This window comes from Lepus europaeus, chromosome 16, assembly GCF_033115175.1.
Source record: "Lepus europaeus isolate LE1 chromosome 16, mLepTim1.pri, whole genome shotgun sequence".
NCBI classification, from domain to species: domain Eukaryota; kingdom Metazoa; phylum Chordata; class Mammalia; order Lagomorpha; family Leporidae; genus Lepus; species Lepus europaeus.
Window position 1 is genome coordinate 70,379,904 of NC_084842.1, and position 22,613 is coordinate 70,402,516.

General features: G+C 42.7%; 1 protein-coding gene across 3 annotated transcripts in view; it reads right to left on the minus strand.

The window, feature by feature from the left end:
* Positions 1-960: 960 nt before the first annotated feature.
* Positions 961-22,613, minus strand: part of RBPJ (recombination signal binding protein for immunoglobulin kappa J region) — a 101,313-nt gene continuing 79,660 nt past the window's right edge. For all 3 annotated transcript variants that reach the window (XM_062212876.1, XM_062212879.1, XM_062212878.1), the window contains 7 exons: positions 18,915-19,089; positions 14,511-14,648; positions 14,248-14,360; positions 7,286-7,426; positions 5,899-6,054; positions 5,411-5,514; positions 961-5,268 (listed from right to left, as the gene is read on the minus strand). In XM_062212876.1, the coding sequence (XP_062068860.1) occupies positions 4,956-5,268; positions 5,411-5,514; positions 5,899-6,054; positions 7,286-7,426; positions 14,248-14,360; positions 14,511-14,648; positions 18,915-19,089 (1,140 nt within the window). In that variant the 3' untranslated portion in view covers positions 961-4,955. The remainder of the gene's footprint in view (positions 5,269-5,410; positions 5,515-5,898; positions 6,055-7,285; positions 7,427-14,247; positions 14,361-14,510; positions 14,649-18,914; positions 19,090-22,613) is intronic.

The following is a 22,613-nucleotide window of genomic DNA, read 5'->3' on the forward strand; positions in this document are numbered from 1 at the left end:
CAGGGGGGGACCTGGGGTGACTTCGATGGCTTCAGACTGAGTCCCAGCCATTGCAGGCATCTGGTGAGTCAATCACAAGATGGGCTATTTATTTCTCTGTTTGCCTCCTTCTCTCTCCAAAAGAATCTAACTTTACCAATCCCAACCTTTGGAGTCCTCACATTTCAACTTCCGATGAAACTGTTTTTAACAATCAGTATTTCCATATCAAGATGCAGCTTTGAGAGCACAGATAAGAATCGAATTTGCTAGGATTTAAAAATCACATCTTGGGGCTGGTGCTGTGGCATAGTGGGCAAAGGCACCGCCTGCAGGGCCGGCACCCTACAGGAGTTTAAGACCTGGCTGCTCCACTTCTGATCCAGCTCTCTGCTATGGCTTGGAAAAGCAGTAGAAGATGGTCCAACTTCTTTGGCGCCTGCACTCTCATGGGAGACCCAGAAAAAGGTCCTGGCTCCTGGCTTCAGATTAGCACAGCTCCGGTCATTGAGGTCATCTTGGGAGTGAATCAGCAGATGAAAGACTCTCTCTCTCTGTCTCCCCCTTTGCATAACTCTGCCTTTTAAATAAATAAATAAACCTTAAAAAAAGGCAATCACATCTCTTCTACCTTTACATTTCTGTTTTCATATTAAACTTAGGATGTTCTCCCGAATGCTTGAGGCACAATTAGGTTTCTTTTGTATACCAGACCCAATGATGGCCTCTAATTTAAGGCGGTGACCTGCTGCCAGGTGACATTCCCCAAGGCTGTGCCACGATCAGCTGCACGCGACCCGTACTGGCAGCCAGGCCCCTCGGGTGACTGAGCCCATTTCTCCATTAACATGGGGCTGGGGGAACCCAGACCTCTCCTGAAAGCACCACACAGGAAATTAAATTAACACAGCTCTCTCTGCGAGGGGATGGAAGAGGCAAGACTATCAATACACAAACCGTAATACAGAATTTAACTGCATCTTTATGAAATGTTCTAGAATCGAAGGAGGTAATACATGCACCAGGACATCCAACGCACAACGTTTACAATGGTTTACATTTTCCTTTTTATTTATTCCTGGAAACTGCCCGTATTGCAGGTTTTTCATGGATGAAATATGGAACTGAGCAGATTCTTTTTTTTTCTACAAAATTATGGTATAAACTTGCTCGATTTTCTATCTTATTGCTAATAAACCTTACAGGCGCACAGTTTGTAAAATAAACCCCTTAAGGACTGAATGCATAGAGCATGCCGCAAGGTATGAGAAATCAGCTAAACATGAGCACAGAGACCTACATCTGGACCAACACAGCACTGAATGCCGGCAAACATTGATCACGACACAGGGGAAAAAAGGAATGAAAGGAGATACAGTTCAGTCCTGAAAGGGTTAAATAGAAACCCTAATATATTATTGTTTCTAACCATCCATCCCACATTACAGTGCTTGGAAACAAAGGCAAAAGGCTGGCACAGAAACCTACACACAGTTGTTCAGTACTCATCAGAAACACAGCTGCTTTTGAAATCAAAGTAACTTGGTTAATAATTGAAGAGCATTTTGTTTCCAAAAGGACCCTCCCTCCCCTGCGGATTTTCTGGTTTCCATGACTAGTTAGGTTAGTTCTCAAAAACGGTGCTGGACATTTTCTGTGAGGGCACAGCGGGCACCAGTCTCATTAAAAGCAAAAGCAAAACCAGTTACGACCACAAGTAAGTCGGTGCAGTGACAAGGGACAAGTAGTTCACCAATGAACTCGTACACTGAGGATGCCTGTAGTTGCCACAGTTTAAGCAAAGTCAGCAGCAGGTTAAATATTATTCTAGTGTTCAACTCTGACCTCATTCAAAGTACAAAGGGCATTTTACATGAAAGTCTGCAGCTCGCCTTCCCAGTCTGTGTGGTACATTTAATGGAATGGATACAATGGCTTGGCTCACAGCTCAGCATCCAAGCATATTTGTAGAAACTCCATAGGATTGTGAGAGCCTAAGATACACTTCTGAAATCTCACTTTTAAAGAAAAAATAAAAAGAACTAACCTCCTACGCTTTCTCTGACATCTGCTTTGCTCTAGGAGTCTCCATGAGGGTCAACACCCCAGCATCGCTGAAGTGCCTGTGCTGGGGTGAGACACACTCGGCTGTACCTCACAGACATGATGCCTACTATCAGTTCCGCACTAGAAATGACCCACAAGCCCACGGGAAGGGCTTTTTCTATTTTTGAACAAGCAGCTGACGAAAGAATGGTGAACAACAGGCTGCCGCACACCTCGTTAAGTGTCCAGGATGACGGCGGCAGAACGCGGGGTGGGGGGGAGGGGGGGGACGCCTGTGACTGTTCCTGGACTTCTCAGAAATAAAAGGGTGGTGGCGGTGTACAGGCCAACATTTCAACCACCTTGTTCAAAGAAACCAAGAACCCAAGTAAGACACAAACATTTTAAAAAGGCAGAAGTTCATTCTGATAAATCCATGAACTTGAAAAGTTACTTTGAGCTACAACGCTGGGTAGGGAATAGTTTGTTCTTCAAAAGCATCTCCTTTGTTATCAGCTAATTTCTTGACTAACCATCAATAGGAAGTGGAGGAAACTTGTGGCCCATTCAAAGTAAAGCAGCATGGAAAATACCTTCACACTCCGAATACAAAGCACTGTGTAGTAATTACTTCCCATGACGTGACAGAGAGAATAAGTACTACCCAGAAATAAGCAAGTTTGCAAGTAAAAGCCAGTGAACAGTTACAACAAAGAAAGATAAGGCCACAATGAGTTCTGCCCTTGATCACAGATTTAAGGTGTGAGGCAGGATTAATTTACAAGAGAGGAGTGAGTGACTGGAGCAGATCTGAAAAGGCGAGATATATATTTCTTTATTTATATATAGTATAATGCAGCCTGGGGTGATTAAAAAGGCTTGCAGTAAGAGAAAACCGCAACAACATCGATTTAACCACCTCGTGTGTTACAAAGGACTTTCCCCTTGAAAACGGAGGAAAAGGCAATTTGCAGATGTTGGGGGCAGTATTTACAGTGGCAGAGTCTAAGCAGAAGACAGATGAAGACAGCAAAGCAGGGGGAAAGGCTCCTAGCAGACGACGTCTACAAAGTCTAACGCTGGAAACGTCTGAAAACTAGCCCAGGGCAGCAGAGACGCCGGGGACGCTGCGGGAAGTTACAGTTTTGCACTCCTAAGGTACTTGTGGCTCTTGTTTTATGGGACAGTAAAAGCTTACCACGATCTAGAGGTAGATTTTACTCTAAGAAGGAAGATTGTATTACTAGACTGCGTCCTGTGACATTTCACACATGGCTCCTGTACTACTGTCGTCCAACCAGACTGCTGCAGTTTCTAAGCTGAACAAAGGCCGAACCAAAGTGCGAGAACGGCAGCGACGTCCTACCGGCAACGTGAGCGTGCAGGGCCACACTCGGCCCCGAGCGCAGGCACGCAGCAACTGAAAGGGAACGTCTTCTGAGCAGGAGACATTGGCGGAGATGCTCAGTACTGGGGAAGAGGAGACCAAAAAAAGGCAGAGAGGGAAATGGAAACTTAAGTTACATTTGCATTTTTATAAACTTACAACTATCTGTTTCTAAAGTACTGTCTTCCAGCTATTTGAGTTTATCACCTAATAAAAGCATCTTATGTTTACAGGTTACAATGATGTTTTGGCCTAGGCTACCAAACAAAACAAAATGAAAACAAGAGGTAAAGGAAATGAAGCATGCTTCCGGCTGAGATTTTCCTCATTCTACCATAAGGGCACCGTTACCAATTGATAGCAAATAATTCTCATGATATCAATTTTTTTCCATTTGCCAACAAGGCAGAAAAGACCCTGCTGAATGAAATCACTGGGAACATTCCAAGTTCAAAATAAAACGTTTAACTTACACATAATACAAGTTATGTACAATATTGGGGCGGGGGAAGGACCTGAACACATTCGGGAACACACAGATGTATTTACGTACGGGAAAAGGGGAGCCAACACTTCAAATACCAACGTGTTCTGCGCCATTAACTCATTAACTAAATGGCCACAGTGAATCCCACGTCAATGTTAGAACTTCTTGGATTACCGCTATAAATACAATTTCTTAAAAAAAAAAAAGGGGGGGGGGGACACGCCCAGAAGAACTCCCACAGTGTTGAGGACAGAGACTACGGGTGATGTCCACTGCATGTGGCAGGCAAGGCAGAGGCATTTCTTTTAAAGCTTTTGCACAGACTTCATTTAATCTTAAAAAAAAAAAAAAAATGCAGGCCTTTACAGGATTTGACTTGCTGAAATCTAAATGACTTCAGCTCACGGAAAGTCATGAAGACTTCAGCTTACAAGAAAAAAAGAAGTTCCAGCCTTGGACCAAAAAACAAAACAAAACAGAACAGAACAGAACAACCTGGAATATGGTAATCAGAGATTAAACAAGCATGGTCCGGCTTGGAACCTGCATGTACTTTAGAGCAAAAGCTCAAAGGGGTGGGGAGAAGAGCCTATTTGGTAACAAAGTGTACTATATATTGCGATATAAAAAAAGGCATGGTGAAAATGTACCTTTTACTAAAGCTTATACAAGTTCCTTGGTCCGTAAAAACTAGGTTAATTTTTGCCTTCTAGTTTGCTTAACTTATATTCCAGCCACATATCTATTTCTGGCCCATTTAAACAGAACCAACCAAAAAGCAACCAACCAAACAACACAAAAACAACGACAAAAAAAAAAAAACACAGCCGAAAACTCGATTCCGATAGTTTGTACATTTGGATGTTGTTTTTGTTTTACTGTGGCTTCTGCATTTCAAATCAGCACTTGCAGGTAACGGGGGCTTTGAACAGGATCACCTGGTATGAAAAGTTTTCCCAAGAAACCACAAAAAGATTGTTCTTTTTTTCCTCTTTCCTTTTTCTGTCAACTTTTTGCCACCCTCGAGTCAGTCAGGTCCCAGCAAAAAGACGGTGGTTAGGACACCACGGTGGCTGCCGATGTGACGCTGGCCGGGTTGCTGCTGGCGTTTGTGTAACTTCCCTCGCTGTTTGTGTTGGACTCGCTGGGGGGCACTTGGCTGGAGTTGGCCCGGAGGATGGCTCCTGCCGCGCTGCAGTGAGGCCGCGGCCCTGGTTCTGGCGTGTAGGTAAAGGTAAGGCTGGTGGAATAAATGATTCCATCGTTCCGGACCAAAGTTACTGGAACCTGGACTGGCTGCCGGACCCATCGCCAGCCTTCTCGGAATGCAGAAATGTCTGGGACGACACAGAGCATGCTCTCCCCACACCTGTGGAGGACAAGGCAGTCACTTAAAAGCCGTTTTAGAGACGTCACAGGAGGTCGTTTCCTCTAACACAACCACTGCCAGGGCAGAACCTCAGTTCCCGCCATCCCTCCCACCCACGGTGACGTGCAGTGTCCACAAGTACCTGTACATGGTTTCCGCTTCTACATCCCCAAACCACACTCGTAAATTCGGAGTGAAATTCTGGCCTGTGAGTTCAAGCATTGCTACGTCTCCGCCGCCGTTGAGCTGCAAGTCACAGAAAAATCACAACACTCAGACAACCCCATGTCTCATTAAAGTCACAAATTAGATTCTCATTCAACTGTCATTTCATTTGTGAAAGCTTGCAAAAGGTTCTGTTTGACAAATGCTGCTTTCAAATGGCACGATTACAAAGTTAGCTAAAAACACTTCATGATTAAACTGCAAGTGGATTTAAATTTGCATTTTCTTGCATGCAAGTCCCTCCCTCCTGTTTTTTTTTTTTTTTTTTATCAATAATAGAAGTATAACAAAAACGCTAAATCACAAGATTTGGGGGCAGTCAAAATTACTGTGGAATACAATTACGCTGAGTCCCAGTCAAGAGCAGCTGCACAGAGCTCACAGCCAGCGTGGGAGCGGTCTTACCTGAAGACTTTCTACGACAGGCACAGGGGTGACTGGGGCGAGGACAGGGCCCATGCCCTCGTAAAAGGTATACTCTGCCTTGTCTGTGCTGATGATTGTCCAGGAGGCGCCATCATTGATCATTTCTTTATTGGGTTCTTTGGGGCATGGAGTGGCCTTAGGAGAAAAGAATGTTTAGAAACTGAGTTTTATATACATTGCAGTTGAAAAAATTTTACCAAAGTTAACACTAATATCAACAAGGAGGTGATTCAGGAAAAATGTATAAGCTTCCTAAAGCATGATGCTTTACTTTTCCTAAATAATACAGTGTTGACACCAGCAGTTTTGTTATGACACAAAATACTTCAGGAACATTTTTTTTTTTTTTGCAATTAACAGATTTATTAATATTCTGTTCAGAAATAGGTAGCCTATATAATTGTTAAGGCAAGTGGCATTGCCTTATTTTACAAATTCTTAAGTAATTTGGTGCCTCATTGTATTCATGAACACTCAAAAGTGGTCTTCAGTTGAGAATAGATTAATGTGTTTTTGGACACATTCCTATTGGCCAAAGGTAGCTCCAGAGGCAGAAGCTTCCCTCTGCAGCATAAACCTCAACAGGCACAACAACATGAAATATAAGTGGGCCAAAGATGGGGGGAAAAGAATACAGGTGAGGCACATGTGAACTTTGAATAGAGTTTGCTTCTAATATGTCAAACATTGGGAATTACATTATTTTTTCAATAAATTACCAGTAAGGGACGTAAACAGATATACAAAAGTCTTTAGGGTCAGCTAGCAAACAGCAAGAATGGGGAGTCACTTGTGCTTCCGGAACAGCTAGGAGCCTGTGTGTTCTCAGCAGCAGGGAACCAAATCTGACCTTGCAATCCCTATCCCCCTACCTTAACACACCTAGACGAGGGACCCAGCCACCGTGTGTGTGTGTGTGTGTGTGTTGCTACCTCTCTGGAATATGAATTTCACATGAAACTACAACTACATATCCTATCACTCTCACCTGCGTCATCACAATAAATGCTCTCAGGAAAGCCTTCTTATAAATGTAGTTAACACCTGCTTCTAAGGCACACCACCACAACCGCCTAAGGACAGCCCAGTGTGAGCGCGACGGGAGTCTGAGCTCTCAGCAAAGTGCTTCAGGCACACACACATTTTCAGAAGACTCCTCCATGCTGGATATTCGAAGGGGCTCTTTGTTTCCCAATTTGGAACCTAGCACTAGATGTTAACTACTCCTTGGAGAACATTTCCAGGTTTCTCAGAGGTAAGATGCAAAGTGTGTCGGAGGACCATGCGCTTGCGGGTCAATATCTGAAGAGAGCTTCACGCAGAAGCGGCTAACCTAACCGTCTATGCACTTCCGATTACAACCTACCTGAAACTGGATTATTCTTTCTTGAGAAAGGCACAAGTACATTCTTTCCGTATCCTTAAGGTAAAATGCACATTTATGGAGTTGAGACACAGGATCGTCTGCATCCAGCAATGCCGTCTGCTTGTCAACTTTCCTAATTATCTGTATTTCAACAAGACAACAGGTCATTGCACGTGCAGTTTTCATTTTGTACAGCCAAGAGCACACAGAAAGTATCCAGACAATGCAATAATTCACCACAGTATTTACACATTGGCAAACAACAGAACTAAGAAGAAAAGAGCACTTTTAGGTTGCAAGCGCATTAGAATGTGCAAAGTATACTTTCCCCCGTGAACATTTGAAAGAAAAAAGGCAAGGAAGCAGCTGTTACCTGGATCAGCGCTTTCCAAACAGGAATGTACATCCAGACCAGCTGGGGCTCTTGTGGGCTCCCAGCAGCCTAGTGTCTGCATTGCTAACAAATCCCTAGGTTACAGGAATACTGCTGGTCTATGGGCCACAGTTTGAAACCCAGTTCTCATCTTTTCAATAATCCGTAATGCCAAATGTTCCAACATCAAAGAAAAATACTTTGAAGGCTACTGTGGGTCTCCCAGCCAGTGAGGACATTTTATAACCATTTTTCACTACTTGTGTATTTAAAAAGAAATCTATACATAGATAACATAAGGTCCTTACCCAAGATTCACAGAGGGATCCTATAAGATCTTGCTAACCTCACAGCTTCATTTCCTGCCACTTGCCTCCTGCCCTCCCTCCCTCCCTCCACTCCAGCTACACTGGATTTCTTACCCCTCTCTCACCCACTCACCATCTTAGGTCCTTATGTATGTACTCAGCCTGCCTGAAAAGCTCCTCATCCACTTAGCGGTTCCTTCCTTCATTCTGGTCGGACCAAACAGCATCACTTCAAATGACTGCTCTGAAACCTCCAAGCACTCCTCTAATTCTCTGCTCCTTTCCAGTTTTACTTTCTCTTTTTCTTTTTTGTAAAGATTTATCTTACTTATTCCAAAGGAGGAGTTACAGAGACAGAGAAAGAGAGAGGGAGTGTAGTATCTTCCATCTGCTGGCTCACTCCCCAAATGGCTGGGGCTGAGCCAAATTGAAGCCAGGGGCCTGAAATTCCATCCAGTTCTCCCACTTGGGTGTAGGAGTCCGAGCACTTGGGCCATCTTCCGCTGCTCTACCAGGTGCATTAGCAGGGAGCTGGATCAGAAATGGAGCAGCCAAAACTCCAACTGGTGAGCATGAGACGCTGGCATCGCAGACGGTGGTTTAACCTGCTATGCCAGATGACTCGCCCCTACTTTTGTTTTCTTAACATATAGACCTGCCAATACCTTTTGTACGGGCATTTTTTTCCCCCATTCATCTGTATTTGGTAGAGCTTTTAAAGCAAAATGGCTTGGGCACAAACATTTGCATTGACAAATCTCCCTGACTTAGTTTGTGAATAGCTTTACAACACATATACAGGTTTAGGATTGTGTTCCCTTAAACAGTACTTTTCTTTGCATAATAAGCCTCATGGAGAGTTTTTCCTATCCAGTGGTTTCTAGGGAATAAGTACAGGCAAGACTGGTAACTACAGGGGAAAGTTTAAAAGGTAAATCCTATGAGATGAAACTCAAGCGACTTTAACAAGTATTTTTCTTTTAAGAACTAAGGTGTGTGTCAAGCACTTCTATGACAAAAGGTCTGCTCTACTAAGGAACCCAGCTTGACAGCTACCCACGTAACAGCACAGAGCTGACCAGAGCACACGTTCAGGAACTGTGAGGGTAAGAAGGTCCTGTCCAAGGTCCTAGGACATCAGATTTCAATCAATCCCAGTGCACGTTCAAGTGTTCTAGTGTTCCCTCACTCCTGCAAACACAATAAAGTGCTTTGGCCTCAGCAAAGGAAAAAAAAAAAAGAAGAAGAAGAAGATGATTACATACATCTTCAACAAACGTTGCCTTCATCTATTAAAATAAGCCAATGTGGGACTAGAAAAGCATTACTAACTCTGCTTGTGCCTAAGATATCACGGTGTCTAGAAGCAGAGAAACCTTATCTTTCCCTTTAAGCTATTGTTATATCATACAGATTTTTATGTTAACAAAAATAAAGAAAAAAATGCTTGAAAACATATGATCAGAGGGAATGAAGGTAAGGTACTAAACACATATATGCGCCATCCATCAGACATGGCGTTGTCTGCTTCTTCTGTGTGTGATGTGTCACTGTCACCGTAGAGGGGCAGCGCTTGGAAGCATTAGTGTCATCAGCAGCTGGGTCTTCTTCAGTACCAGACCAAGCTTCATCTTCCTGTATGTCCTGGTAACACGGGTCTGGGGATCTCTCAGACTGAAGCCAGACGAAAGGAGTACAGCTTCCAAAGGCAAGATAACCCGAGCCTCGCAGAGTTGTCATTCGTGCCAGTCTCTCCTTTCTTCTTAGGGTCTCAATGGTGAAGGTCATAGTTTATCTCCAGGTGCTTCTTTGCTGCCAGGTAACCCACTATTTAATTGTCTCTTAGGGCCTGAGCTTCATGGTTCTTCCCTTGTTTGCTGTACAACCATGCGTGCTGCAAAAAAGACAGCATGGATATGCACCATGTAGTTTGAAACAACCAACTTCTCCAGCATGTCTTTCATGAATTGACAGAGGTTTTTAAACTTTCTTTGCTTTTTGTCCTCTTCCTGTTTCTTTCTCTCTTCATCTTTTGGAGGTTCCAAGCCCTCCTTGGTGGCTGACACTGAAGTCTTCCCCTCAAATTCTTTCAGTGTTGGATACCCTCCTCATCAACAGTTTCGACCAGATGTTTGCTTCCATGCCACCCATGCCTCTGACGATGTTCTCCAAAGACCTGGTCCTTGGCCTCCCATGTGATGTCACAGATGTGTTTCTGCTTTCCTTCATCCTATCCAACAGTCCCACAGAGAAACCATCCTTGGCACCAGAGCAGACATGTGACATCCTAGGAGCTCAGAAAGCTTCTTTCATGTATTCCAAACTTCACATTTTCAGAGAATTGCTCATGAAATTCGTTGTAGTTCTCTTTATCTTCTGCCAATGTATTGAAGAGGTCTAAGCATTTTTTGACAATTTTTTTTCTGATAAGTTTCAAAATATTGTTTTAAAACATTTCATGAGAAAGATTCAGGTTCTCAGAGTTCATCACCTCTCCAATGAAATTCAGATATTCAAGATAAGCTCCTCAGTTATCCGTGCACACGTACAACTTAATGTTATTAGGAGTTTAACTGTTTCTTTCTTTCTTTTTTTCTATCTCCCTACCAAGAAGCAGGCTCCATGAGAAAAGACATCTGTCTTGCTCATCACTGGTCTCCAACACTCAGACAGCACCTTGCACAAAGAAGACAGTGCTCAGGACCACCTGTAGAAAGCATGTGTACCAAAGTAATGCTCTGTGCCGCTATCCTTAACGTAACTACTCGGGGCCAATGCTATGGCGTAGCAGGTTAAGTCTCTGCCTATGGTACCAGCATTCCATATGGGGGCCGGTTCCAGGCTCTACTTCTGATCCTACTCCCTGCTGATGGCCTGAGAAAGCAGTAGAAGATGGCTCAAGTGCTAGGGACTGGCACCCACGTGGGAGACCTGGAAGAAGCACCTGGCTCCTGGCTTCAGATCGGTGTAGCTACGGCCGTAGCGGCCATTTGGAGGGTGAACCAATGGAAGAAAGACCTTTCTCTCTGTATCTCACTCTCACTGTCTAACTCTATCTGTCAAACAAAAAAAAAAATTAAAATAAAAATTTTTTTAAAAAATCCTGGGATTTTAAACCATTTCAGATTTCTGGATTAGGGATATTCAATGGCTAGTTTCTGGCAATGTTCCAAAATCTGAAAAACTCTTGAACTCTGAAACAATTCTGATCTCAAGCATTTCAGATGAGAGATATTCAAATTGCATTGAGGTTTGATTCATGCCTCACTTAAAGATTATTTTCTTCAGCTAAATCATAACTATATAAAGCTCCAGTGTTTAAAGTTAACATTATTCACATTTATACATTTTTGGCTCTACAATTTCATAATCAAAAATTTTTTTTGGTCCAGCATTGTGGTGTAGTGGATAAAGTTGCTGCCTGCGACAATGGCATATGGGTGCTGGTTCTAGTCCAGTCTGCTCCTTTCCAATCCAGCTCCTTGCAAATGGCTTGGGAAATGCAGCAAAGAACAGTCCAAGCGCTTGGGCCCTTGCCATCCAAGTGGGAGACCCAAGTGAAGCTCCTGGCTCTTGGCTTTGGACTGGCCCAGCCCTGGCTGTTGTGGCCATCTGGGGAGTAAACCAGCAGATGGAAGACCTCTCTCGCTCTCCCTCTCTCACTCTGACTTTTAAATGAATATATCTTTAAAAAAAATTCTGTCATCCTACTAATTTTAAAATTTAAAAGGGAGACAATATACTTTGAATAACTATAGCTTCTATGATAATCTGTGAGATTAACTTAACTCAAGCAAAATATTTCAATTTAATGCCAAAGTCTTAAAGCTGTATTTAAATTCAACAAGGTATGAATTTTAGAGAAGTAATTTTTTTATATATATATATAAGCCTAAAGCTTCCTAAAATCTACAGGAATCACTTACATGTCTGTACTACATGACAGTCACGATGTGTCTACAGAACTATTACTTGTGTGTCTACTAGCTAGTAATAGTAAGCAGACTGAGAACATGGGCCACGTTTGGTTTGTATTCTTATAATAGTTCTTGCTGTCATGATTTCCAATTAAGAAAAGGAGAGGGGCTGGCGCTGCGGTGCAGTGGATTAACGCCCTGGCCTTAAGTGCTGGCATCCCATATAGGCGCTGGTTCAAGACCCGGCTGCTCCACTTCCAATCCAGCTCTCTGCTATGGCTTGGGAAAGCAGAAGATGGCCCAAGTCCTTGGGCACTTGCACCCACGTGGGAGACCCGGAAGAAGACCCTGGCTCCTGGCTCCTGGCTTCGGATCGGCGCTATCTGAGGAGTGAACCATCGGATGGAAGACCTCTCTCTGTGTAACTCTGACTTTCAAATAAATAAATAAATCTTTTAAGTGTCTTCCTCTATTAGACCATACAATCTTCACGTAGGAAAATGTATCTTTAAAAAAAAAAAAGGAGAAAAGAAACTTGAGGAAAAAGATAGTATCAACTCATTGTAACTCAAGCTATATGTGGTGAACTGTCAGAAAACAAAGGGTTTTCCCTCTAAGCTGGTGTTGTAAACTGTTGTTATAGTGGTTCCCTGTATTTCTGAGACTAAACGGGTATACACTTTAAGAACAAGAAACATTTCTTATTCATATTCCTAACTGCAACTGCTATGTGCCTGGTAAATGCTGGCTGAATTATATCATAGTTTGTTCACCAACTGGGTACCATACAATGGGTAGTGGTTATTAGTATTTAACTACACTGATGCAAATGTAGGTGTGCAGGTAGAACTGGGACAGATAGATCTTAGCTGGCCCCACCCCTGGAGTCTCTGAGAGCCCTGAAGAGTAGGTGGGACCAACAGGCAGCTGACAGTTGGCTAGATCTGCGCAGCCTTTGTCTACTTTGAGGGGACCCTAAGAGGCAGGATTGTCCACTGGAACATGCATCTTCCTGCACTTGGACTTCGGGGGTTCGTGTTGCCCAAGCTCAGCTCTCCAGTGAGCAGGATATGCAGCTTTCAGATAATCAGAGTGAGATCACCTTTTTAGACAGAATAAGAAATGCAGGATGTACTGTGAAGAGCAGGGGAGGTAAGAAAGCAGCATAGACATCCAAAGTCCACCTAGGAGTTTGAGGAAACTAGCTGGAATTTCTCCATCTTAGCACCTCTAGAAATACATATTTATCCATATGCTGGTGACACTGCAACTTTTTCTAACATATCTTCGAAGTTAATTTTTTTAGTTATCATTCTTATAATGACAGCCACCTAGTTTTGAGTGTGAAAACATCAATTAAAGGTGACTTTAAGCAAGGAAAACTACTGACACTTTACACCAAGTTGGAAGTGACACCAGTGTTGTAAGATTTGAGTCTGCTCTCTAAGTGGTTCACAGGTGAGCTCCTGCTGGGGGAAGCACACAGCTCTGAAACTGGGCTTCCTTACACCATAAGCCTTTACTTGTACAAACATATCTGCACCAGGAGAGTGACACACAAAGAATGGAGTAAATACCGACTTGCTTGCTTCTATCTTTCTATCCATGACAATAAAAATATGGCAAAACAGCCAAAAATAAAAAGTAGGAACTGATGGATTCCTTTAGACAACTATGGATCAACCCAGGCTCTGGTGTTCTTCAACTTGCCCCTGCAACCTGATTTGGATTTACTCATAACTTCCCTTCATCGTCAATATAACTAAAATAAGGGAAGAAATTGGAGGGAAGGTGAGATTGGAAGGAACTTTCATATTAAATTTTTAATAGTTTCAGGATCTAGTAAAGTGATCAGAAAACCCTAAATCTCTTAAAGTTAGAACTATCCATTTCATTTAATTTTTAATAAGGCTATCTTCTTATGAGAATAAGCTGAAGAGTTTTACAATAAGAACTGCTATGCATTTAAAAACTTGGTCTCACTTTGGAATATAACAGGTAGCACAAAAACTGGATATAGTGTATCTGCATCAGTACAGAAAGGAAGCAAGATGCAATACACACTGCCCTCTACCGAATGTGTTCACACAGATCAGCATAAAGCAAACGCCAGTGACAATTTATTAGAAAGAGTAAAAGAAGTTATTCAGAATGTACTTGTGAAGAGCAGCGAATTACCTTAAAGCATTTCTAAAATAAGGTAGGGTATTCTTGCTCATTAGAAACAGCAGAGATTATTGACATAAGTTTTTTAGTCAAAAAGCATTGAAGCGAGGTGTATTTTCCATTCCAGTGTCATCACTTCCCTGTTCTAAGAATTAACTTCAACTTTCACATGCTGCGGAAGCAAAGGAAGAGCCATACCAATCTTGGGAGTGCCATGCCAGTAACCGAGCACACGAGCTTGACCGTCTGTCCATAATGGATGTAGCCATCTCGCACTGTAAATTCTTCTCCTTCTGATTCATCATCATCCACTACAGTGGGTGGAAGAAAAGATCCAATTATCACTTACAGACTTCGCTACTGCTTAGGACAACACTAAAGCTTAATATAGCTCTCACTCATTTTCAAAAAGGCTTAACAATTTTACACTAAAAATACGACATGCATATGTTGATACTCACGGAGATGAATGTAAAATGCTCCCCACTGCTGAGAACTGGCATGGAAGTTACCTCCTTCTACATGCAAATATCTGGTGCTGACTGTCTGGGACCGAAGGCGATTAAACAGAGCCACCTTTGTTCCGGAGGCAATGCACACTGCAAAGAAAAACACAGCTCCTGTTTATGTCACTGGGTAGGGGGCCAGCAAAAAGGGACTTCTGCTGGGCAAGTCTGATTCGTCCTTACTATAATTTAACGATTAACAGCATCTGATGACAAACAGTTCAACCCTCTAAGTACAGGTGCTACAAAAGGTGAATGACACCGTCTGTCCATAACAGTCATTTTGAATTGAGAGCTGAACAGAATGTCTAGTGTAGTATTGATGATTAGAAGGGAAAAAATTTTTTAAATAACAAATGTCCAAGAGAAGGAACTTGCCTAAAAAAGATCCTACTTTAATTAAAAGTCTCTAAATTCATGGATAAGAAATATTTCCCTGGGGTATCACTGAAGTATTCTGTACACTGTGGTTACAGTTGGCAAATATGTATAGTTTTATATCTGATTACAGGAGTGCTTCCATGTACCTGCATTGAATCCTACAGAATATATGCATAGAGAGGGTCTGGAAGGATGTTTACAAAGTTGATGGTGACTGTCCCCACACACTGGATTTTGGAGATTTCTTTTCTTTTACCTGAACATGTTAAAGTACCGTAGTACTTAAATTTTTTGGAGGCGGAGGGAGATCACATATATATAAGGACAAATTCTTAAATTGAAGTAGCTCTCTACCATCAAGAACCCAGTATCCGTGGTGGGCTTTGGCCACGGCAGTTAAGATGCCACTTGGGAGCAGCACATCAGAGGAGATTGCCTAGGCTCCAAGTCCTGGCTCTGCTTCCAGCCCCAACTTCCCACTGATACGAATTCTGAGAGGCGGTGCTGATGGTTCAAGGAGTTGGCTTCTTCCCACCCACAGGGGAAACTCTAGGCAAGAGTGCCGGGGTCCTGGCTTCAGCCTTGCCCGGCTCTGACTGTTGCCAGCATTGGGTAAGAGGCAAGGGATCCAGAGGATGAAAGATCTCGGTCTCTTTCTCTCTCTGCCTGCCCAAATCATCGTCGTCATCATCATCTAATCTTCACTACAAAGTCAGAGTTAAATAAAGCCTTGTGATTTGAACTGGAGACAGCCTGAGAAAAAGGGCATCATATGCCCCCTGGTGTACATAAAAGCATACCACCTTGCCCTTCAGCAACAAAAAAGGAACCAAGGACAAACTTCAATCTCATCAAGATTAACGACTCACAAAGATTCGCTCCTTGAAACTTAGACTCCAAGTAATCTTTCTTGATTAGTCTTAATTCTTGAGCTGTTGTCCAACTCCTTAGCCCAATGGTAGCAACAATTGTGCCAAGTCATAATCCCATGCTTGATGTATGATCTCCTTGGCCTGCCTTCAGCAGGAAGACTTTAAGTCAATTTAGCAACAAAACTAGTCTTCACGCCTCCTCTTACTGACTTTCCAGGCACTGACGTCTCCATTCTGCTCCTTGGTTATAAAATCTCCACTAATCTTTGTTGTTCTTGGGAGCTGAACTCAGTTCCATACTGAAGTCTCTTTTCCTCTACTGTAACAGTACTGAATGCAATTGTGTTTCCCTTCTAATTGATGTCTGGCTCTGTTTCTTTTTGATACTACCAAACTACAGAAAACACAAAGGAATGAAATTGCGAAATCCAGTACAGAGATCTCCAAAGACCAAATGACTCAAGTTTCTTGAATAAAAAAATTATAATGCAGAGAGAGAGGGGGATGGGAGGGGAAGAGGCGTTGGGGGCACAGATGGAAGAATACTCAAGGACATTCCAATATAACAAATATTGTGTTATCTGATGAATGTGAATTTTGTTTCAAACATATTGATTAAATTGACACTGGACAATTTTATGTTTGAACAGTGGCTGGATGATATTGGAAGTATTTCTTCTCAGAGCTGTTTTTGTGTAATAATGGTATTTAGCCCCTGCTGAAGATGAGCAAGATGGGCCTGAAGTTAAGACCACTGTTGAGTTGGAAGATGGACACAAGAAGTTTGCTTTTACTACACAACTCTGCCTGTATCAATGTGTGAAATTTTCCATAATGTGAATGATGGCATTAATAATAACAGAGGCGAATAAAATACATCCACAATAAAAACTCATGAGTTCCTAAGAAAACAAAATAAAAAGCAAACAAAACCCCTAAAACCTCACTGGTTGCTTTTCAAAGGATATTATTATTCCATAGCTAACAAAGGCAAAAGTTGTGCGTATAGTTAGTAGAAAACCACCATTCCGCATCCCTTCACGACGTATCAGATTTAAGCAGCCATCATCAATGGCAACTAAAACCATCAGGTAAAGGGCTGCAGAGGGACTAGATGGATAGGCTGGGATAATCAGATATTATCTGACTTCTGATCTAATGGAAATGACCAGCTCAGGTTTAAGTCTTTCCTCTTTTTTTTTAAAGATTTATTTTATTTATTTGAAAGACAGAGTTACGGAGAATGAGGCAGAAACAAATGAGAATCTTCCATCTGCTGGTTAACTTCCCAAATGGCCGCAATGGACAGGCTGGGCCAGACTGAAGCTGGGAGCCGGGAGCCGGGAGGTGCCTAAGTACTTGGGCCATCTTTTGTTGCTTTCCTAAACACATTAGTAGGGAGCTGGATCAGAAGTGAAGCAGCAGGACACGAATCACTGCCCATATGGAATGCCAGCATCTTAGGCAGTGGCTTTACCCACTAAGCCACAGCTCCAGTCCCTCATCTGTCTTAAGGTGTAATCACCAGTTCACGGAAAAAATGAGACAGAGGAATATGTGATCATCTAAATCCAGAGTATGGAAATTCCACAGGAAAATATGACCCAATTTCTTTTACAAACAAACGACCAGATGGAAAAAAAGGTGGGAGAACAGGGAGAAGAAACTATTAAAGATTAAAATGCATGGGGTTAAAGCCCTGGTGCTGTGGCGCAGTGGGTTAAAGCCCAGGCCTGAAGTCCCAGCATCCCATATGGGTGCCGGTTCTAGTGCCGGCTGCTCCACTTCCGATCCAGCTCTCTGCTGTGGCCTGGGAAAGCAGTGGAAGATGGCCCAAGTGCTTGGGCCCCTGCATCCACGTGGGAGACCAGGAAAAAGCTCCTGACTCCTGGCTTCAGATTGGTGCAGCTCTGGCCATTGCGTCCATTTAGGGAGTGAAACCAGCGATGGAAGACCTCTCTGTCTCCCTCTGTAACTCTTTCAAATAAATGAAATAAATCTTTAAAAATAAAAATAAAAAAGAATAAAATGCATGGATCTTGTTTGGATGCAGTTCTGAAGACACTAAATAGGACATCCTTGTAAGAAAAGACTGCTGAGACACTGACAAATCCACAAACAGAGTGGAGAGTAGACGGCATCAAAGAACAGCAGCCAACTGAGCTGAGCACTATGATGTATAAATAGAAAAGGCACAGGCCAGTCACTGCTGCAGAAACTGTGACAGGACATTTGAGACTTGCATTAAAATATTCTAGCCTTTGGAAGAAGAGGTGCTGGTAGTGACAGAGACACTGAAACTGAATTGCTAAAATCTGCTGAGGCTGAGTGGATGAGAATATTATACTACTTGCTCCCTTTTACATAAATATCAAAGTTTTCATTAGAAAACTTAACTACATTTGCTGAGGGGTCAATCACCTTTGTCAGGGTTCAGGGGCAGGCACTGCGGCACAGCAGGTTAAGCTGCCTCTTGGAATACCTGCATCCCATATGAGAGTGACAGTTCCACTCCCAGCTACTCTTCTTCCAAACCAGCTCCCTGCTGAAGCATCCTGGGAGGCAGCAGGTGATGCCTCAAAGGCCTGGACCCCTGCTACCCACATGGTAGAACAGGTTGGAGTTCCTGGCTTGGCCCAGCCCCAGCTGTTGGAGGCATCTGGAATGTGAACCAGCAGATGGAAAATCTCTCTTTCTCTCTGCATTTCAAGTAGATGAAAATAAACATTTTTAAAAGTGTTTATTCAGGTTCTTAGGATGGCCTTCCAAAACTCATCTGATATAGAGCTTTTCCCAACATAGAGCTTTCCACATTCTGGGTGCATCACTGCTTTGTGGATTGTAAACCAGTGTGGGCACTGCATGACACTTAGCACCAAGGGCCCAAGATGTCTCATGCCCACCAACATCGCCCTCCTCCACTCTACTGAAGTGGTTCTGATGAAGTTACTGTCTGTTTCCGATTTAAAAAAAAAAAAAAAAAAAACTCACTAAAATACCAGTAACAAATGAGTTAGCCATTAAAAACCGATTCTTCATTTAAACAAGTTTGTCTTATTAATTCATAGTGGCAGTGGGGACAAGAAAGAAACCTCAATATACATACAGTCCGCATTTTTCAACGATTGCTTCTTTTTGGATGGCTTGGAGATGACTTTTATCCGCTTGCTGAGGAACACACCGATGTCATCACTGTTGCCATAGAACATCTTTACAGACAACATGAAGTGTTTTCTCTTGTCTGAATCAGATATGTACAATGTTTTGGCTGTGCAATAGTTCTGTGAAAGTAAAGTAAAGTTTTAATTGTGCCAACACATTATCAGTTATATACTCATAACTCAGAGGGGCCTTGATCATGTCTAAATGAGGTAATTCCAATGGATAACCAGTGAAAGCAATTGCAAAAATTACCAACTGTAAAAATTACTGAAATTTGGGGCTGGTGCTGTGGCACAGCACGTGAAGCCATGGCCTGCAGCACCGGCATCCCATGTGGGCTCCAGTTTAAGACCCAGCTGCTCCACTTCTGATCTAGCTCCCTGCTAATGCACCTGGGAAAGCAGCAGAGGATGGTTTAGGTCCTTGGGCCTCTGCAACCATATGGGGGACCTGGAAGAAGCTCCTAGCTTCAGCCTGGCCCAGCTCTGGTCATAAACTATTATATTGAAATTGATTTTTTAAGAGAAAGTACAAAATATTCCTATCAAGTCTATAAAATATAATATTGTGATCCATTTTACTCTCGTAAAAAAACTGCTCTGAAAGCCTTGTTTTATATTCCATGATTACTACCACTAGAAATTTTAGTTTAAAAAAACAATGACTATACTTTTCTAAAGAAAAGACAGGCTATCAGAATTCAAGAGAGTTATGTAGAAAAGATTAGCAGTGGTGCTTCCAAAAATACTACAAATGCTCTTTCATTACACTGCTAGAGTAACCTCTTATACATCTAAGGAAACAAGCCTAGATTCCCTAGATTATAAAGTATCTTAAACCAGAAAGGGACTATAAGTATATCTTCTAGAACTGTCTTAATCGTGCCCAAAGGGATCATTCATATAACACCAAAAAGAACTGCACTTAAAGGTACTAGAGAAAAGGGTTCAAGGCGCTAAGTCAGTTTAGCAGAATATAAACTCGGCGTCTAGAAGCTGGCACTCCAGAGTCACAGCACTCGCCATGCAGCCCAGAGACTTCTACACTACTGCCACCATCACTCCTTCAATTCTCTGGGACAATTTGAAACCTCTCCTATTTCTCTGTGTTCCTAAATTATTGACCTCCTTTTCCAGATGGGATCAATGAAACTCTAACACAGCAAATTATCAAAAACATTTTTAAAGATTAAAGTTTATTTCAAAATAAGGTGAACCAAGTTTCTTCAGTTACAGCATTTGTATGTTGCTTATCCAAGGCAGAGCAAATTCCACTCATTTGAGAAGTAACTAGGGGCTGGCGTTGCAGCGCCAGTGGGTTAATATGCGCGCAGGTTTGAGTCCCGGCTGCTCCTCTTCCGACCCAACTCTCTGCTATGGCCCAAGTCGTTGGGCCCCTGCACCTGTGTGGGAGACCCAGAAGAAGCTCCTGGTTCCTGATCAGCTCAGCTCTGGCCGTTGTGGCCATTGGGGGAGTGAAACCAGCAGATGGAAGACATTTCTCTCTGTCTCTCCCTCTCAAGTAAATAAAATCTTAAAAAAAAAAAAAAAAGTAGGCCAGCACTGCAGCTCCTTAGGCTAATCCTCTGCCTGCGGCACCAGCACACCAGGTTCTAGTCCCAGTTGGGACACCAATTCTGTCCCGGTTGCTCCTCTTCCAGTCCAGCTCTCTGCTGTGGCCTGGGAGTGCAGTGGAGGATGGCCCAAGTGCTTGGGCCCTGCACCCGCATGGGAGACCAGGAAGAAGCACCTGGCTTCTGGCTTCAGATCGGCACAGCACACCGGCCATAGTGGCCATTTTGGGGGTAAACCAACGGAAGGAAGACCTTTCTCTCTGTCTCTCTCTCACTAACTCTGCCTATCCAAAAAAAAAAAAAAAAGGACTTCTGGGGCCAGTGCCATGGCTTAATGGTTAATCCTCCACCTACAGAGCCAGCATCCCATATGGGCGCTGGGTTCTAGTCCCGGTTGCTCCTCTTCCAGTCCAGCTCTCTGCTGTGGCCTGGGAGGGCAGTGGAGGATGGCCCAAGTGCTTGGGCCCTGCACCCGCATGGGAGACCTGGAGGAAGCACCTGCCTCCTGGCTTTGGATCAGCGCAGCGCCGTCCGTAGTGGCCATTTCGGGAGTGAACCAATAGAAGGAAGACCTTTCTCTCTATCTCTCTCTCTCTCACTGTCTATAACTCTACCTGTCAAATAAAAACAAATACTACCATTAAAAAAAAGGTCACTTGTTTTATCTTTAAAATTTATCTATAGACAGACTTAGTGGCAGACAAAAATACTGCAATAGTTCATTTCATTTCTCAATGGTTAAGTTATACTTGTATAAGAAAATGCAAATGCTAATACAGATATCCTACACTCAATTAAGCTTTTACAAACTCAAAAGTTTCGTAAAAGTTTTGGGGAGCTTTGCTCCACAGAAGGCAAATTAATACAAAGATAAGAAGAAGAAAAGTAAAAACAATAGTACTTTGCCTTTCCATAGTTTTCACTCAAGAATCTTTAAACACTCAAGAGACAATGGCTTTCTGTGAGTAACTTCTAAAGGTCCATTGTACTTTTAAGTTGGGAGCATTAATAATGAATTGTTCCATACCATATGATTAGGTGCATCAGAAGGGGTACCAGTATACTACAGCAGAAGTTACAGGAAGCAAAAATGAAACGCTTTAATGAGAAAGCTGAAAAAGGTTGGGATCACTTAATTTTGAGTATTATTAATAATGGATATGATCTATATCAGGAAAGAGAAAATACTGAAATCTAGCATTAGATGATAAGATCCACTGACAAATAGGAAAGAAAAAAAAAACAGCAGAGAAGGTTGGAGCATAAAACTTATGCACAAAGGACTTTATTTTGTTTAGCATGCGTGCACACACACACCCTTGAAAAGAAAGGAAACAGGGCCAGCACTGAGTGCAGGGGGTGAAGCTGCGGCTTACAACACTGGCAGCCTTTATCAGTCTCAGCCTGGCCCAGACCTGGCTGTTGCAGCGAACCACCGGATGGAAGATCATTTTCTTTCTCTCTCTCTCTCTCCCTCCCTCCCTCCCTCCCTCCTTCTTTTTCTCCCCGTTGTTCTGCCTTTCAGATTAATTACTAACAAATTAAAAATGAAATAAACCTCACATTACAGTGTGTGATTCTTTAAATGCACAAAAATCATGCCAGAGATAACTCTGTTATACTAAAAACAAAAAGAAAGTTAACTATAGGGCCATCAACCCAATGACTCAAATTTCATTAAGAAAAAGGAAAAATACACAGATCCTAAGAAAATAATGAAGATTCAAAAAATTAAGCAAATAGGGGCCAGCATTGTGGGGTAACAGCTTAAGGCACCACCTGCAACACCAGTATCCCATATGGGTACCAGCTCCAGTCCTGGCTGCTCTACTTTTTTTTTTTTTTAAAGATTTATTTATTTATTTGAAAGGCAGAGTTAGAGAGAGAGATCTCCCATCTGCTGGTTCACTTCCCAGATGGCCACAATGGCCAGAGCTGCACCAATCTGAAGCCAGGAGCTTCTTCTAGGTCTCTCTTGCAAGTGCAGGGCCCAACTTGGGCCATCTTCTACTATTTTCTCAGGCTACAACAGAGAGCTGGATCGGAAGTAAAGCAGCCAAGACTCAAACC